We start from the raw sequence: 20,636 nt of genomic DNA on the forward strand, positions 1-20,636 counted from the left end.
GCTGAATTTCTATATAGAACCAGAATATTAATATTGAAACATTTAAACAAAACCGCTTCTAAAACTTTGCGGCCTGAATACATTGTCTTTACAGCCTTTAATTCTATAGAGCAAGCAATACTATGCTTTGCATATATTATAATGCCCCGCTTATTTCTGTTGGTTGTTTCCGTGCTATCTATCCTCAGCTTGTTAATTGGAGTAAATCCTGGTATATCAAAACTTTCGCAAGGATAACTCCAAGTTTCTACAAAACATAAAATATCTGAAGATAGCATCAAACAATCGCTTTTTATAGCATTAATGTGAGCGTGAAGACTCTGAACATTATGGAATAAAATTTGATGTCCTGATATTGGGGAAATCATAAAATTGAAACTTGTTGTCAAAGCTTTATTTGTGTTAAATTCCCTCAGTTCCCTAAATACGGGATCCGATTCAGAAAATTTGTTAGGAGGAATAAAATTTCCTATGATGAATAGACCTTCGCAGATGTAGCTCGACTACAAGCGATATATAAGGTTGTCAAATATCTCCCTTCCGCTTTTTTGCTCTTCATTCAATGCTTTATAAACAGTGTTACAGTGATCGGATTTAGTTAAAATATGCGCCGTTTTGTTCGGTGATCTGTTTCCATCTAGACGGCAACTTCATAATACCTTCCTCGTAGGAGCCCCCCTCCTTATTTGCGAAGAATTCGGACAGCCACTTTTCACAAGCCTCTTTTGAGTTCAACTTCACACCACCAAGGGCATTCGCCATGGACAGGAACAGGCGGTAATTACTTGGCGCTACGTCCGGGCTATATGGTGGATGCGATAAAACCTCCCATCCGAGCTCCCGTAGCTTCTGACGAGTCATCAACGAAGTGTGTGGTCTGGCGTTGTCCTGGTGGAACACTACAACCTTCCTGTTGGCCAATTCTGGACGCTTCTGGTCGATCGCCTGCTTCAAGCGGTCCAGTTGTTCACAGTAGATGGTAGAATTAAGCGTCTGGCCATATGGGTTGATTCCCTTCCAATCCCACCAAACACACAGCAAAACCTTCCTGGCCGTCAATCCCGGCTTGGCCACTGTTTGGGACGATTCACCGGCCTTCGACCACGACTGTTTTCGCTTGATATTGATTGATCGTATGTGATCCATTTTTCGTCGCCAGTCACCATCCGCTTCAAGAATGGGACGAGTTCGTTCCGTTTCAGCAGCATATCGCAGGCGTTGATTCGGTCCAGAAGGTTTTTTTGCGTCAAATTATGCGGCACCCAAACATCAAACTTTTTTTTGTATCCAGCCTTCTGCAGTTGGTTCAAAATGGTTTGGTGACTAACTCCCATCTCCTGGGCGATGTCACGAGATGCCATATGCCGGTCTAACTCGATGTATTCCATGATTTGATCGGTATTTGTCGTCACAGGTCTTCCGCCGGCTGGCTTATCCATGGTGTCGTTTTCACCGGCTCTGAATCGTCGAAACCATTCCTCCGTGGTTCGAAGTGAGTACTATCCCCCAAAACACCATTAATCTCACAGACGGTTCTCTAGCGGATTTGCCTTTAACGAAGGAAAACTTTAAAATAGCGCGAATTTCGGCGTTAGTGAACTCCATGTTTACACGCCTATAACTGTTGAACGCAATATCCAAACTAATCATGCATAGCGTTGTTTTGTAGGTTATGTCAAGACCTTTCAAATTATGTATAGTGTTGCCAGATACGAGCTCTGTAGCGCTTTGTACATAGCCCCGAAATTCAAAAGACAAAAAAGCGGAGATATTTGACAACCTTATATATTGAAGCTCCAGGCATTCTGGGTCGAGTATGAACTACAACTTTATTATATGTGGCACCCTGACTTTTTTGAATAGTTATTCCCTCAGCCGGAACAACTAGAAACTGATTTCTTTCAATTGAAATTTGTTCATTTCTTTTATATTTAGAAGATTTTAGAACTTTTTCAATTGGTGTCCAATAACTTTCTAGAAGATGCAGCTTTTTTGATCGTGCTATCAAACCAACAGAAGGTTCCAAAAATTTAATCCACAGAATTGTTGGAAAAGAACAATGGAAATCAATTTGCATAAGTTGTTCAGCTGCCCCATTAACCAAGCCATCACACGTGTTTATGTTCACTGTAATCATATATTTGGCGGAGGTTTTTAGTGTCAATTCATAGGTCAGTCCCTGCGTTTCAGAAGTTTTGAAAAGTTTAACTCTTTCCAAAATATTATCATTTTCATTTATACCAATTCCTTTAACTGAGTCTTGAAGTTGAAAGGAAAGTTTCTGTCCTCATTTGTCATAGTACCAGATGCCATATGATTTAATGCAATTGCTAAGGCCTGATCCTCCCGTTGTCTCATTATCTCTGTTAATTCAAAGTATTTAAATAACTCCCACAAAGGGAAACCAACTAAAGTGCTGTATGCATCATTGGGATTAGGAGAGAATATCCACCTATCTTCAACAGGTGAGAGTTGCTTCAAAAATTTGTTTTAATCTCGCATCAACAGAGCTAAACATACGAGCACCTACCATCGACATTTTATCAATTATGATTAATTTTAAATCGATAAGTCTGGAATACAATGAATTCACTGTGTCATTGCTAAGTGGCCTCAACTCTCTATTCAACTGATTAACATGTAAAGAGAATATTGAATGAAGGGTCATTCCACCTATTCCGAATGCTGCTTTACCCGTAGGTGCGCAAAGAAGAACTTTTAAGGAACTCGGATTGGATCCAGGTGTAGAATTGGAACGATGGTTAAGAGCTTGATATATTGCAGATATCAAACGAATCTTTCCTACACCTGCACCGCCGCCAATGAACTCATAAAATGAGAGATTTGTTTTTAGGTGGTGCATCAAATGTGTCAAATAGGTTCTTTGCTTAGTATTTAGACTTTGAACTAAAGAAAATAATTCCTCAACTGGAATTAAAGGGGGTAGTTTAATAAGTCTAATATTGCAATCAGATTCAGTGCCATTATCTGTTGAATCTTCGCCATGCAAGTCCAGCAAATTTATATTTGGGTTTATTTCTGGAAGTGCCAACACTCTGAACTCATTTTCCAAGATAGGTAGTTCATTTTGAGCACCTTCGTCCACGTCTATTTCATTATAAAGACTTTCTAGAACATTTTCAAGTTCTCTTTGCTCAAAAACATCATATTTTCTTTGATTTTCCTGAATTATAATAGGATGTGTTATGCAAGTCTGCTCATTATCGTTTTCAATGAGATCTTGCTGTTCATTCGGCCAAGGATAGTAAAGCATTAACATTCCGCGGAAATACTCAACTCTGGACAAATCTGGGTTAAACCTTCTATACCGAATAATACAAGGTTTGGTACGTTTTTTCACAAACCTTTAAGAGGCATGACAACCCCGCTTTCTGGTAAATTATCGTCTTCCCTCTCTTCTTCTTCATGATCTTTATCTTGTGCTCTTCGACTAGATTTAAAATATCCATACCTAGATGCAAAATCAGCTAAACAAAGAGTTTCTAACTGATCGGATCTTTGAACATAACGGTCTAAAATACCGGCTACGAATATTTCAGTCGAACCTGAAGGAAGGTTCTGAAGTTCCGCTCTAGGTTTTACCATTCGAACACGTTCCTCAGGTCGAGAGGTATTTACTTGCTTCCGAAAGATGGAGCCCAATGCAGCAATATACTGCTTCTTGTGCTGATATTTCTGTGCCTGATATAAATTTGTGACCTATATGTTTAAGCTTTTGCTTAATGGTATAATTTCATGCATTTACTTTTGATATAGCTTCATTTAAGAGCCTAGAAATTCCCCTGTTAGACTTGTTAATATAATTAATTATATATGATGGTAGTCAAAATATCTAGCACAAGTAACCACGTCTGACCGAATTAAGTGATATCTATCTTGGGTTGTTAAATTCCTCTTCCGAAATATCTTTAGAATCAACAGTTTTAGAGAGGATGACCAAAAGCTCAACCCACTGAGATTTTGCAGCCATCATCATCGTGTTGAATCAAGTTTTGAACAAAGTTTTCGTTTAATAGATTTTGGGCCGTAACTCGGTTGCGACCTGAAAATTTTCTAAGGCACATGGATGTATTATTCTTAATTTGTAGCAGTTCTAATTTTTTGTAATCATAGAACAACTTTGGAGTGGTACACGCTCTTCTATCAAAACGGCGAATTTCAGAACGTGTTATCTTGCTATACGTTTCAGAGCATGTACGCTTCTGCCCAACGTATATTGTTCCAAATGACAAATATTCTGAATTATTGTCTTGAATTATGTCAATTGGTCTTTATCGTTCACCTGGCGCTATAACTAAACGGTTATAGTCTAAGTTTTCCACAGGAATATTGTCCAAAAGAGTTTCTAGACCGCCTGGATTTAGCTCTGAAGGTAAAAGACCCGTGGGAATATTATTACCTGAGGGATTATTATGAGAAGTTTGTGCCGCATGAAAAGATTGAACCAATCGGGAATCTTCTGCAGATGCAACAAACGGAACTTCTTCTTGGTCATTAAATTCTGAAATCCAGTTTTCATTATAATGTATACTGTGCTCACGATACAGAGGGGTATTCATTAAGAACTGCAAAGCTTCCATAATCTTTGCGGGACGTATGGTATCGATCATGTAATGATGTATTCCAAACGCCTTCTTAAGTGAGTTTGTATAACATGAGCCTGATCACAGGACCTTGGTAGAGATGTCACAATATTGTTAACAGAAATTGGTATATTAACAACAGCACCTTTGAGCAAACTCTGACCTTGATATCCTAACGGACGGATTGTCATAAAAGGCAATCTAGCCATTATGAGACGTTCTTCAATTGGGGTTAAACCTTTCAAACAATCCGGTATTTCAGGAGAGTCTAGACCGTTAGCTAAACATATTTTTGGAACGTTCTTTTTAACAATCGCATTTTTGCAAGTAGCACAAAAATTGTAATTTCCATCTTCTGAAGGAAATTTTTGCATTAAAAAAAATAGTTTCGAAATTTAATTTACGAACTTGGTGTGAAAACTATAAGCCGCTGCAGCAAATACATATTTCAGTAGGGCCCTTATTTATATTTTGGAAATAAATGTTTTTGAAATCTGTTAAATTGCCACTATTATCAGTTTCTATAACATTATTTTCTCTCGTTGATCGGATTCGTTGGGACTGCCTTTGGTTTTCAATTTGTCTATTGAGTGGGTTATCTCTACGAAGGCGAACTTGACCTTGTTTAAGACGTCTCTGATTCAAAATTTCTTCCCTCATACCCCTCCTTCTAAGCTGTCGACGTTGTGTTTCTCTATCCCGCTCCTCTCTCCTTATTTCAGGATTTCGTCTTGCATGTTCCCTTTGCATTTGATCACGAATGCGCTCTAAATTCCTTTACTCAGGATTTCTTGCGCGAAGTTCTCTATGATCCCTAGTGTTCCTACTTTGTTCATCATAACGTACCTCAGGATTTTCTCGACTTTGCTCTTCAGAGCGAATTTGGGGATCTTGCCGCCTTGTTCTATGTTGAACAGTATTTGCAACTTGCTCAACAGATCGAACCTCGGGGTCTTCATGCCGAGACCTATGACCGCGAGTATCTCTTATTTGCTCTTCCGAGCGAATTTGCGGATCTTGCCGCCTTGTTCTATGTTGAACAGTATTTGCAACTTGCTCAACAGATCGAACCTCGGGGTCTTCACGCCTAGACCTATGACCTCGAGTATCTCTTATTTGCTCTTCAGAGCGAATTTGCGGATCTTGCCGCCTTGTTCTATGTTGAACAGTATTTGCAACTTGCTCAACAGATCGAACCTCGGGGTCTTCATGCCGAGACCTATAACCTCGAGTATCTCTTATTTGCTCTTCAGAGCGAATTTGCGGATCTTGCCGCCTTGTTCTATGTTGAACAGTATTTGCAACTTGCTCAACAGATCGAACCTCGGGGTCTTCATGCCGAGACCTATGACCTCGAGTATCTCTTATTTGCTCTTCCGAGCGAATTTGCGGATCTTGCCGCCTTGTTCTATGTTGAACAGTATTTGCAACTTGCTCAACAGATCGAACCTCGGGGTCTTCACGCCTAGACCTATGACCTCGAGTATCTCTTATTTGCTCTTCAGAGCGAATTTGCGGATCTTGCCGCCTTGTTCTATGTTGAACTGTATTTAAATTTTGTTCAAAAGACATTACCTCGAGATTTTCCCGCCTGGTTCTATGTTGATTTGTATTGATAATTTGTTCGGACAGACGTAGATCGGAATCTAATCTACGATTAGCGTGACTTACAGTATTTTGTGACTGCTCACCATCTCTATATAAAGAGTTTGCACAAAGAACTCTCATACGTCTTCTATTCTGAAGACGACTTAGTAATATTGGTTTTCTACTTAATCTAGGCATAATTAATTAATAATAAATGGATTAATATATAAAATACTTATAGATAATACTTATATAGTTCAGTCCGTCCGAGTGTTAAAAGTTGGATCCTAGGTGCTGCTCTCTTTCACTGTAATTCCTTGTAAGTCCTTCCTATGACTCCTTTCCTGTTCCGTGTATAGGTACTATGGTATACTGGTGCACATATGTATATGTGTTTGCTCGCCACTGTATATAATACGGTTTTGCTCGTCACTGTATATAATAATACTTTAAACACTATATAACTAATACACTAAAATTAGTTTGAATAAAGCACTTTGCTTGTAAAGACATCTAGTGAAACTGAAACTACAAACACAGTGTATTTATTATACTCTTGCAACATGTCGGTACAGCTTACGTACTTTTGTATACCTATATATTACTTAGCTATTCACTAACATAATAATACATAATATTTAGTTATATTTATATTTTAGAAATTAGTAGTTTATTTCATTGTATTGAAATTAAGTTCTCGGAAAATTTCCCCGTAAATTACTTTTGTTAAACGCTTTCTAAAACAGGGGGATCTATGGTACCTATTTTGAAGGGTCAATTAAGCCCCATGAAGGCTAAATACATTACTAATATTTATTTCATGCAAGTTTTTCTAGAAAGATTTTTTTGCTCTATACAAAGTCCACCACTCTAAGAACTCTCTTTTTTTAGCATTGTTGTCTGGTATATTTAATAATAAGTTCAACATGATGGCTGAAAAAATATACCTAACCACTGATTATCACCAAATATTAGAAGAAATATATGTATATAGAAATCTATATCTATCACTTTAGGTGATGCAAACAACTCTTTGGTGAACAAAACTATACTCTGTTGCAACATGTTGCGAAAGAATTCAACATTCATTACTCGATTATTATTTGGTATCTTATTAACTTATGTTATTGATCATAGATTTATTTTGTGTCAATACTATTTTTTTCTCCGAAATGTTAACTTTTATAAAAATAAGCTATTTAACTCAAACATGGTATATGTGATATAAACTGAACCAAAGGGGTTAGATTTAATATGTGGGGTATATGAGGTTGCTGTTGTACCAGAGGAGCGGAAATCAGTATATTAGGGTTATAAGGTTTAAACAAAGTCTAGACCAATTTCATTCATATGCAACGATATACATTATTTTTAGTAAATAAGTAGTACATGTGAGCTGTGAAAATCAAAGACCAGAAAATTCCTCCAAACCGTATATTAAAAAATGTTGAATTAAACATCCATTATTAAATGATATCGTGATTAAATTACAATCAAATTTGGTATCTTCTTGGCTTATATTAAAGGCCATAAACTTAGTCTCAGTTTTATTGCTGGAAGTGAGATATACATAAGTATGAATGTGATATTAACTCCACCAAAGTGGCTAAATTTTGTATTATAAGGTTAGGTGGCAAACGTCAACCAGAGAATCGGAATTCATTATATGAAGGTGTGAGGTTTAGACTTAGTATATACTAATTTCATTCTAATTCAGCGTCAAACCACATAATTTTTAAGAAATCTTTTCCACTTAATTTCGTTAAAATATCATCCGTTGATCAAACGGAACTGTGTAAAGTCAGGTAGAAAGACGGAAATCATATATATATTGGGGATAGAGAAATATATTAATTTTGACATTGCTCAGCTATACTCTAGAACATATTTTGAAGCAATTTTATATATAAAAAAAATATTAATACTCACTGACCGACATATTCGGCATAAAACTGGTTAGAATAACGAAAAGCATTATAAGTAGTATATGGAATTTGAGGGCAGCTTTAAGCCGATTTTATTAATTTTTTCCAATACCACATATTACTAACATGCCACAGACTAAAAAATGCTCCCACTGTTTCATTAAGGTACTTCACATACCATCACCAATCAAATGGAGTAAAGTCAGACGAATGTTCGGAAATCCTGATATTAGTTACATGGACAAAGTCTAGACCTTTGCTAAACATATTTTTGGAACGTTCTTTTTAACAATCGCATTTTTGCAAGTAGCACAAAAATTGTAATTTCCATCTTCTGAAGGAAATTTTTGCATTAAAAAGAATAGTTTCGAAACTTAATTTGCGAACTTGGTGTGAAAACCATAAGCTGCCGCAGCAAATATATATTTCAGTAGGGCCCTTATTTATATTTTGGAAATAAATGTTTTTGAAATCTGTTAAATTGCCACTATTCTCAGTTTCTTTAACATTATTTTCTCTCGTTAATCGGATTCGTTGGAACTGCCTTTGGTTTTCAATTTGTCTATTGAGTGGGTTATCTCTACGAAGGCGAACTTAACCTTGTCTAAGACGTCTCTGATTCAAAATTTCTTCCCTCATATCCCTCCTACTAAGCTGTCGACGTTGTGTTTCTCTATCACGCTCCTCTCTCCTTATTTCAGGATTTCTTCTTGCATGTTCCCTTTGCATTTGATCACGAATGCGCTCTAAATTCCTTTACTCAGGATTTCTTGCGCGAAGTTCTCTATGATCCCTAGTGTTCCTACTTTGTTCATCATAACGTACCTCAGGATTTTCTCGACGAGATCTATGACCTCGAGTATTTCTTATTTGCTCTTCAGAGCGAATTTGGGGATCTTGCCGCCTTGTTCTATGTTGAACAGTATTTGCAACTTGCTCAACAGATCGAACCTCGGGGTCTTCATGCCGAGACCTATGACCTCGAGTATCTCTTATTTGCTCTTCCGAGCGAATTTGCGGATCTTGCCGCCTTGTTCTATGTTGAACAGTATTTGCAACTTGCTCAACAGATCGAACCTCGGGGTCTTCACGCCTAGACCTATGACCTCGAGTATCTCTTATTTGCTCTTCAGAGCGAATTTGCGGATCTTGCCGCCTTGTTCTATGTTGAACTGTATTTAAATTTTGTTCAAAAGACATTACCTCGAGATTTTCCCGCCTGGTTCTATGTTGATTTGTATTGATAATTTGTTCGGACAGACACATCGGAATCTAATCTACGATTAGCGTGACTTACAGTATTTTGTGACTGCTCACTATCTCTATATAAGGAGTTTGTACGAAGAACTCTCATACGTCTTCTATTCTGAAGACGACTTAGTAATATAGATTTTCTACTTAATCTAGGCATAATTAATTAATAATAAATGGATTAATATATAAAATACTTATAGATAATACTTTTATAGTTCAGTCCGTCCGGGTGTTAAAAGTTAGATCCTAGGTGCTGCTCTCTTTCACTGTAATTCCTTGTAAATCCTTCCTATGACTCCTTTCCTGTTCCGTGTATAGGTACTATGGTATACTGGTGCACATATGTATATGTGTTTGCTCGCCACTGTATATAATACGGTTTTGCTCGTCACTGTATATAATAATACTTTAAACACTATATAACTAATACACTAAAATTAGTTTGAATAAAGCACTTTGCTTGTAAAGACATCTAGTGAAACTGAAACTACAAACATAGTGTACTGATATTTATTATACTCTTGATACATGTTGGTACAGCTTACGTATATTTGTATTTTAGAAATTAATAGTTTATTTCATTGTATTGAAATTAAGTTCTCGGAAAATTTCTCCGTAAATTACTTTTGTTAAACGCTTTCTAAAACAGGGGGATCTATGGTACCTACTTTGAAGGGTCAATTAAGGCCCCATGAAGGCTAAATACATTACTAATATTTATTTCATGCAAGTTTTTCTAGAAAGATTTTTTTGCTCTATACAAAGTCCAGCACTCTAAGAAACTTTTTTTAGCATTGTTGTCTGGTATATTTTATAATAAGTTCAACATGATGGCTGAAAAAATATACCTAACCACTGATTATCACCAAATATTAGAAGAAATATATGTATATAGAAATCTATATCTATCACTTTAGGTGATGCAAACAACTCTTTGGTGAACAAAACTATACTCTGTTGCAACATGTTGCGAAAGAATTCAACATTCATTACTCGATTATTATTTGGTATCTTATTAACTTATGTTATTGATCATAGATTTATTTTGTGTCAATACTATTTTTTTCTCCGAAATGTTAACTTTTATAAAAAGAAGCTATTTAACTCAAACATGGTATATGTGATATAAACTGAATCAAAGGGGTTAGATTTAATATGTGGGGTATATGAGGTTGCTGTTGTACCAGAGGAGCGGAAATCAGTATATTAGGGTTATAAGGTTTAAACAAAGTCTAGACCAATTTCATTCATATGCAGCGATATACATTATTTTTAAGAAAAACTGTCCAATTAATTTCATTAAATTATCAAATTGACGAAAAAAATTATACCATAAGTAGTACATGTGAGCTGTGAAAATCAAAGACCAGAAAATTCCTCCAAACCGTATATTAAAAAATGTTGAATTAAACATCCATTATTAAATGATATCGTGATTAAATTATAATCAAATTTGGTATCTTCTTGGCTTATATTAAAGGCCATAAACTTAGTCTCAGTTTTATTGCTGGAAGTGAGATATACATAAGTATGAATGTGATATTAACTCCACCAAAGTGGCTAAATTTTGTATTATAAGCTTAGGTGGCAAACGTCAACCAGAGAATCGGAATTCATTATATGAATGTGTGAGGTTTAGACTTAGTATATACTAATTTCATTCTAATTCAGCGTCAAACCACATAATTTTTAAGAAATCTTTTCCACTTAATTTCGTTAAAATATCACGTTGATCTACCGGAACTGTGTAAAGTCAGGTGGAAAGACGGAAATCATATATATATTGGGGATAGAGAAATATATTAATTTTGACATTGCTCAGCTATACTCTAGAACATATTTTGAAGCAATTTTATATATAAAAAAAATATTAATACTCACTGACCGACATATTCGGCATAAAACTGGTTAGAATAACGAAAAGCATTATAAGTAGTATATGGAATTTGAGGGCAGCTTTAAGCCGATTTTATTAATTTTTTCCAATACCACATATTACTAACATGCCACAGACTAATAAAATGCTCCCACTGTTTCATTAAGGTACTTCACATACCATCACCAATCAAATGGAGTAAAGTCAGACGAATGTTCGGAAATCCTGATATTAGTTACATGGACGGACTGTCATAAAAGGCAATCTAGGCATTATGAGACGTTCTTCAATTGGGGTTAAACCTCTCAAACAATCCGGTATTTCAGGAAAGTCTAGACCCTTTGCTAAACATATTTTTGGAACGTTCTTTTTAACAATCGCATTTTTGCAAGTAGCACAAAAATTGTAATTTCCATCTTCTGAAGGAAATTTTTGCATTAAAAAGAATAGTTTCGAAATTTAGTTTGCGAACTTGGTGTGAAAACCATAAGCTGCCGCAGCAAATACATATTTCAGTAGGGCCCTTATTTATATTTTGGAAATAAATGTTTTTGAAATCTGTTAAATTGCCACTATTCTCAGTTTCTTTAACATTATTTTCTCTCGTTAATCGGATTCGTTGGAACTGCCTTTGGTTTTCAATTTGTCTATTGAGTGGGTTATCTCTACGAAGGCGAACTTAACCTTGTCTAAGACGTCTCTGATTCAAAATTTCTTCCCTCATATCCCTCCAACTTAGCTGTCGACGTTGTGTTTCTCTATCACGCTCCTCTCTCCTTATTTCAGGATTTCTTCTTGCATGTTCCCTTTGCATTTGATCACGAATGCGCTCTAAATTCCTTTACTCAGGATTTCTTGCGCGAAGTTCTCTATGATCCCTAGTGGTACTACTTTGTTCATCATAACGTACCTCAGGATTTTCTCGACGAGATCTATGACCTCGAGTATTTCTTATTTGCTCTTCAGAGCGAATTTGGGGATCTTGCCGCCTTGTTCTATGTTGAACAGTATTTGCAACTTGCTCAACAGGTCGAACCTCTCGCAACCTGTTGCTACAGTGTATAATAGTTTTGTTCACCTAACGGTTGTTTGTATCACCTAAAACTAATCGAGTTAGATATAGGGTTATATATATATAAATGATCAGGATGAAGAGACGAGTTGAAATCCGGGTGACTGTCTGTCCGTCCGTCCGTCCGTCTGTCCGTCCGTCCGTCCGTGCAAGCTCTAACTTGAGTAAAAATTGAGATATCTTTATGATACTTGGTAGACATGTTTCTTGGTACCGTGAGACGGTTGGTATTGCAGATGGGCATAATCGGACCACTGCCACGCCCACAAAACGCCATTAATCAAAAACAAATAACTTGCCATAACTAAGCTCCGCAATAAGATACAAGACTGTTATATGGTACACAGGATCACATTAGGGAGGGGCATCTGCAGTTAAAACTTTTTTTTAAAAAGTGGGCGTGGTCCCGCCTCTAATAGATTTAATGTGCATATCTCCAGCAAATGTTTTTAGCATTTCTATTGACGGTGTGAAAATAGTTGAAATAGGGTAGCAACTCCGCCCACTCCCCATATAACGGTACTGTTAAAAACTACTAAAAGCGCGATAAATCAAGCACTAAACACGCCAGAGACATTAAATTTTATCTCTGAGATGGTATAAGATGACTTTATAGGAACCGCGTTCAAAATTAGACAGTGGGCGTGGCACAGCCCACTTTTAGGTGAAAACCCATATCTTGAGATCTGCTTAACCGATTTCAACCAAATTCGATGCGTAACGTTCTTTCATGTTTCTATGTCATAGTGCGAAAAGGGGCGAAATCGGATTACAACCACGCTTACTTCCCATGTAACACCATTTTCAATTCCATCTGATTCTTTCACTTTCCACTATGCATATCAAGCAACAATGATTATATCGGGGTAAAACTTTGCGTGAATAATACGTTTAAAGTATGCTACATTGTTACCAAAAATTGTCTAAATCGAACCAAAACTGTTCAAGCCCCTAAGTACTAAATATGTGGACCCCAGTGCCTATAGTTGACCTTCTACCGAAAATATCAGTCAATCCACAAAGAAATCTCAAACGAGTATACCATTTGACTTTGCGAAAGTATAAAATGTTCGGTTACATCCGAACTTAGCCCTTCCTTACTTGTTAGACATAAATTTGGAAATTTGAAAAGAAACTCATATCATATAGCATGCAGATATTCATATATATATATAAATAGATGTATCCATATTTTATCATAGTATATTGATTCTAAAAATATATTTAGGCAATTGCTTTTAAATGAGTGCACTTGAAACTAATTCATATCGCACCTAATATATATACGAATACTCACACGCACATGCATTGAGTTGTAATAGGTGTTTTTTTTTTTTTGAGGTATAGAACTTTAAGTTGACATTACTGTTCAAGATGGCGACCGATTTAACAGCTGTCAAGTGATTTATTCTCAGTTTGGTTTTACAATTCATCATGAATAGACTCACGCCTCAACAACGCTTGCAACTAGTGCAATTTTATTTCGAAAATAAGGGTTCTGTGCGGAATACGTATCGCGCACTACGTCTTTTTATCGTATGATGCGATGAAGCGCACTTCTGGTTGAATGGCTACGTCAACAAACAAAACTGCTGCATTTGGAGTGAAGCTAATTCTCAAATGTTTGTCGAAACACCGTTACATCTAGAAAAACTAACTGTTTGGTGCGCTTTATGGGCTGGTGGAATCATTGGTCCGTACTTCTTCAAAAGCGATGATGGCCTTAACCTTAAAGTCAATGGTGATCGGTATAGAACCACTTTTAGGTAGTTAAGATAGATTTAAAAAATGTATATAAGGGCAAGAAAATCTAAAATAAAATCGGAATGGATTAATTGTTTAGTGTTCAATGAAAGGTTTTTATTTTTCCCCTACCAGTGGTAAGAATTTAAAGATTTTTCATTGAGTTTAAACAGGTTACTCTTCGAACCAGTAACCAGTATGAATTGCGGTATTGATAAGTATCTCAACGCTCTGTGCGTCCATTGCAACGGTCTAATCTTGAGTAAGTTGTTATTTTAGTTCCGTAATGATTCCTTAATTTTACTATCTTGCACTCTTTTATGTTTATTGAGTACAAATACATACATACAAGGTGCGTTCCAAAGTAAACAGGACTTTAAAAAAAAATACAGAACAAATGGTTTTATCGGCAAAATCAATTAAATTTATTCAAAATAGTCTCCTTCTGCTTTAATATAGCTTTTTGCACGGTCCAAAAGCATGACGAACGAGTGTTTTAACTCGTTGCCCGGTATGGCCGCCAGTATGCCGGTGCAAGCCTTTTGAATGGCCTCCACGTCTGCATAACGCTTTCCTTTCATCGGCAAATGAATTTTTCCGAAAAGGTAGAAGTCGCACGGTGCCATATCTGGTGAATACGGGAAGGGGTTGGTTATTAAAATGTGATTTTTGGTAAAATAATCAACCACAAGCGTCGATCGATAAGACGGCGCATTATTGTGCAACAAACGCCAACTTCCATCTTCGCGATATTCAGGCCGAACACGTCGAAACGCTAAAAAACTCCAAGGTAGAATACAGCATTAACGTTTTGGCTGGGTGGAACAAATTCTTTGTGGACAATACCCTTGGAATCATAAAAACAAATCAGCATTATCTTCACTTTTGACCTATCCAGGCGCGTTTTTTTGGGTTTCGGCTCATTTCTCATTTATGTCCCCACGACCACTTTGAAAACCACTCGTGCACTCTGCTACGGGATAGGCAATCATCGCCATAAACTTGTTTCATCAATTGAAAGGTTTCGGTAAAAGTTTTAGTAATTTTAAAACAAAATTTAATGTTGGCTCTTTGTTCGAAGCTCATTTTCGCACCGATGACAAAAACATACTGACACTCATGAATTAATCAAACACGGAACATATACATTTGTATTTTTCTACAAATTAGTACAGCCGTTTGGCCCGTTTGAGTTATTTTAACTGATTTGATTTTTGAATTGCCTACGCATGAATACTTGACTTCCATGAACACTAGCTGTTGCTAAATACGAACTCCTCCAAAGTTGTTAGTTGTTATTGTTATCATAATTAAGATTGCATATGCATTCTCAGTAACGTCGTTGGAGTGGATTATTCGCCGGATATCCAATCGCTGATCCTAATGTTTCGTCTCTGTGATGCCATGGTAGATGTTGTTGTCATGAGCCGACTTGACGGCGCTTGTTCAGCAATTTTTTGGTATCCACCGGTTGCGTGATGCTGCTATTAACTACGTGTTAACTTACACTTAAACTGAATGTATAATTGACAATAGCAGTTAAATATGATGCGTGCTAGTCTGCCCGGATGGAAATAGTAAAGGATTGAAGTTATGCAAATAGGTGCTAAGTTTCAAACTGTTGTAGACGTAAAACGTCTTTTAAGCAATCACGTTTCGGTGTATATTGATGTGCAATTCTGAGTGCATTGGCATTGCTATTAATATACATATATTAATACATATATATATAGAAATATTTAAATATCAGCACGAAAGCAAAAGGACATACATCCTTAAAGGCAAACAAGCCCAGCAGTGCAAAGTTGACTTGGTAGCAATCAAACGCAAGCAGTTTGGTAGTGGTTTTAAACTAAAACCAAAAACTTTGGTTGAGTGTATAACAGGATGGCCGATTATGGGAGCGAAAGTGTCAAGGCAAGAATAGTTTGTAGAAGAGAAAAGATCAACGAGCGGCAAGCAAAAACCGCAATTGAAGACGGTCGCCAACACTGTATCAACTGTTTTCCTATGTGTGTAACACAGCTGAGATCACCTGATCGAAATCTGCCTTTTTTGACACCCAGGTGTAAATAAAAGGAATGTAGTTTAATAACTTTTTTGTGAACAGGTATTTGTAATGAAAACTTTCAAGAATAATTTCGAAACAAAAGCTTATTATATATTTATTGATTTTCCTTGAGATTCAGGATGCAATCTAGGCGCGTTACCGATCTTTTTTGAGTGTTCGGTTCCTCAGGAGGCCTATATTCATCCATATAATACAAGTATAATTGTATATACAGCTCTAAATCAATCTACTTTTCATAACAAATATAACTAGAAACAAGTAAGTAAGGGCTAAGTTCGGATGTAACCGAACATTTTATACTCTCGCAAAGTCAAATGTTATACTCGTTTAAGATTTCTTTGTGGATCTTACCGCCTTGTTCTATGTTGACCGATAATTTCGGTAAAAAGTCAACTATAGGCACTGGGTTCCATATATGCAGTATCTAGGGGCTTGAACAGTTTCGGTTCAATTAAGATAATTTTTGGTCACAAGGTGGTATACTTTAAATATATTATTCAGGCAAAGTTTTACGCCGATATAATCATTGTTGCTTGATTTGCATACATATTACTTTCGTAATATAACAAGAAATATGAGAAGAATATTATGTACTGAATTTGGTTGAAATCGGTTAAGCAGATCCCAAGATATGGGTTTTCACCTAAAAATGGACGGTGCCACGCCCACTATATAATTTTGAACGTGGTTCCTATAAAATCATCTTATACCATCCCAGAGATAAAATTTAATGTCTCTGGCTTGTTTAGTGCTTGATTTATCGCGCTTTTAGTCGTTTTTAAAAGTACCGTTATATGGAGAGTGGGCGGGGTTTTCGAAAATTTGTTCCGAGTGAATTTTGTTATTATAGCTTCAGTGGTATAAGGAACATGAACATTAAACTTATTAAAAAAAAATTAAACTGCAGATGCTATTCCCTAATGTGATGCTGTATACTAAATAAGAGTCTTGTATCTTGTTGAGGAGCTTAGTTATGGCAATTTATTTGTTTTTGATTAATGTCGTTTTGTGAGCATGGCAGTGGTCCGATTACGCGCATCTGCAATACCAACATGTGTACCAAGTTTCATAAAGATATCTAAATTTATATTCAAGTTACAGCTTGCACAGACTGACGGACGGACGGACTGACGGTCACCCGAATTTCAACTCGTCTCTTCATCCTGGTCATTTATATATATATAACCCTATATCTAACTCGATTAGTTTTAGGTGATATAAACAACCGTTAGGTAAACAAAACTATTATACTCTGTAGCAACAAGTTGCGAGAATATAAAAAATGTATATATATATTATATAATCAGGCACCCTTCATGAATAGTAATTACATTAACAATATAGTCGAAATATCCACCTTAAACCAAATCGAAAATGAATATATAAAACTAGGTACAATTCAATTTTGTTCATTGACAAATACATGGCGAAACAATCTTCTTGTACTAATGTCAACAAAAGCAAATATATATATAAAAGATCGGATACAATTCATGAAGTAGGTACAATAATAATAATCCAAACAATGTACTAATTAGTAAATAATATTTACAAAATATTCTAGATCACTCACAGCGATAAATTTAATTTTTATGAATTTCGAAAAATATTTGAATACGTAATAAAAACATTCTTAAAGTTATAAATATTTAAACATAACACTGCGGCAGATTTGAGGCATTTGGACGTTTCAGTAGTAGAACGTAAGTAGGCAACCCGTACCAGGTGTGTACAAGTGGGACTTTAGTAGTTGAATTTTTGGGACAACCCATACCAAATCGGACATGTTTGCGTGTGTATTAGTGAAATTCTTATGATTGGTTACTTGTAGATTTATACAATGTTTGCCGAAGTCGTAAGACGTGGTCTGCGGAACGGCAATTAAAACGACAGTTTTTTTTAGCCTTTTATATTGTTCTCTCACATTCAGTATCAAATCAATGAAATAAAACCAATAATCGTTTAAAAATCCATTTTTAAATAAAAGAAATAACTTATTGTATAAGTATTTCGATCCACGTTATTATAATACGGTGTAATTACTCATTTAATAAGTGGAACGAACATACATACTTATGTAAGTTAAAGTGGTTAATCCCGAAACCCGAACACATACTTATGTGACACTTAGCGCCGAATGGGCGAAGGTCTAATTATTATTTTTTATGAAAACAGACAGAACAACATTATCATTTTTATTGTTAATATTTTAGATGCGGAATTGCTTTATTCAATGTTGCCGGATGGTCTCCAGCAGAAGAAACCATTTTGTGGACCCTACCATTCAGTACGTATACACATATCATTTGATTTGTTTTTACTTACACTTTTATTAGCTTCACCTTTATGTTTGTAGGTACGTTTGTATATTTGTAACGTATGTATGTATGTTTGTAACTTTTTTCTGTCCAAGCGATAATTTAAAAATAAATTGCGATTGCTACATATGCTCCTTTGCATCAAAGAGAGGTCGGTATTGTAGATGGGCGTAATCAGACCACTGCCACACCCACAAATGCCATTAAAAGAAAGCCTATAAACTGCTGTAACTTGGCACTAAATTAAGATACCCAACAGTAAGTTGGTACACGAGATCGCGGTAACAAGGCACACCTATTGGCCGAAATTTTTTTTAAAGTGGGCGTGCCCCCATGCTAAATAGTTTAATGTACATATAGTGAACCAAAAGAGAACATGTACATGTACATAGAGATGCTTTGACCTTAAAGACTTTCCTCTTATTATATTTTCAGCTTTTAAACTGCAACCAAGAGTAACAATATGAGAATGTTACGCATTTTTATAATATATTTAACAATAAATAAATTTTAATGTTAACGATTGTAAAAAATTAAATTTTCTCACCCCGAGTGCTCGAACCAAAAAAAACTTGTACACTTACGTTGGCAATAATTAAGATGCAGTTATCAAGTAGGTACCGTTGTTATTTGAGTATGCTCAAAATGTATTTTTTAGGAAGAAAATTTCTTTTGTAAGGTTGTAGGTTTTGAAGAAAAAATTGTGAATAAACAAACATCTCAAGGTTTACAAGCTCGGATAGTTAAATAATGATAAGAGAACGAAATTACTTGCGAAAAAGGCTATATTTAAAAAACACATAGTATTGTTCATTACATTATTGCTAAATTTAAAAAAACTAGTGGAGTTGGAATACTTGCAGGTAGTGGAACGCCCAGATTGAAAAGAAAGTGTCAAGGAAGAGCCCAAAATATCTGCTGTCTCTAACGTCAAGGGGGTGAAGGAAGCTGGCATTGCAAAAATCTTCCTTCAAACTGTTTAGAATTTCTTGGTTTTAACTAATTTTAAAGTGTAAACACCACGAAACAAGCCACGCGTATCGAGGAGAAATATTTCGAAACGTTTATTACATATATTTCAAAGAGAATATCCAAAGTGGCAACGAATTTTGGGATTCTGTGATTTTTACCGATGAGTCCAAAGTTAATTTATTTGGATGCGACGGTGGTCGATATGTTTGGCGTAAGGAAGACTAAGCGCTAAGAGATAAAAAATTAAATAAGACTGTCTGCATGGAGGAGGCTGCATGGTGTGGTGTGTGGTGCAATGGAAGCAAAAGAGTTGAGTGGGAGCAAATGGCGTCGGTTACCTTGTTTTCATCGAAGGAATTATGTAAAGAATGGACTACATGGCAATATTAAAAATCAATTTGTCTCCTTCCGTCAGCAGCTAAACTCAATTTAAACGGTTGCTACTGCTTTATTTAGGATAACGACCGGACCCATTCTGTCTTAGCGGTTAAGGAATTCTACAACCAAAAAGGGCTCCCCAGAGTACATACCTTAATCACGGTGAAAGCAAAAATGAAGTTATGGCTGCTCTTCAGAAAATATGGGCAAATATATTGTACCTGCTGAACTTACATAAACTTCGGTACATTCTATTAATAAACTATGAAAGAGGGCAAAGGTGTACATATAAAGTATTAATTTTTTTATCTATTATCTGGATGAAACTGGCCACAAATCTTTAATAAGCGGGCGTGGCCCCGTCCCCTAATAAGTTTAATGAACATATCTTTCAAACCACTTAAGCTAAATCAATGCAACTTACTCAAAACAAATATTTTGGTATCCGATCCGACAGTGCGAAAATGGGACTACAACCACGCCTACTTCCCATATTTTTTCACTTTCCAATATACAAACCAAAGTCATATGAATATATCGTGATACAACTTTGCACAAAAAGTAGATTTAAGGTGTGCGGTTCTGCGTCTAAAAATTGTCAAAATTATACTAAAAACATTCACGCCCCCACATACCGAATACGATAATCCCAGTTCTTATCGCCTGTTTTTATCGAAAACATCGGCAAATCTGTGAGATATATTAATCAAATTCGAAAACCTTATATAATATACGCGTATGTCAAATATGGGTAGAATCCAATCAATACTTTCCTTAACCCCTATATACCTAATATAAAAATTTTATAAATTCCAGTTGACTTTATACCGTATATA

The 20,636-nt window shown here is 35.9% G+C and overlaps 1 protein-coding gene across 17 annotated transcripts in view; it reads left to right on the top strand.

Annotated features, from left to right (window-relative positions):
* Ptp52F (Protein tyrosine phosphatase 52F) overlaps positions 1 to 20,636 on the top strand; it is a 922,788-nt gene that overhangs the window by 508,812 nt on the left and 393,340 nt on the right. For all 17 annotated transcript variants that reach the window (XR_011395839.1, XR_011395840.1, XM_070107709.1 and 14 more), the window contains one exon: positions 18,346 to 18,419. Coding sequence is in view for 15 of the 17 variants with exons in the window: in XM_070107709.1 (XP_069963810.1) it covers positions 18,346 to 18,419 (74 nt within the window). In the remaining 2 variants the exon portion in view is untranslated. The remainder of the gene's footprint in view (positions 1 to 18,345; positions 18,420 to 20,636) is intronic.

This window comes from Bactrocera oleae, chromosome 4, assembly GCF_042242935.1.
Source record: "Bactrocera oleae isolate idBacOlea1 chromosome 4, idBacOlea1, whole genome shotgun sequence".
Lineage (NCBI taxonomy): Eukaryota > Metazoa > Arthropoda > Insecta > Diptera > Tephritidae > Bactrocera > Bactrocera oleae.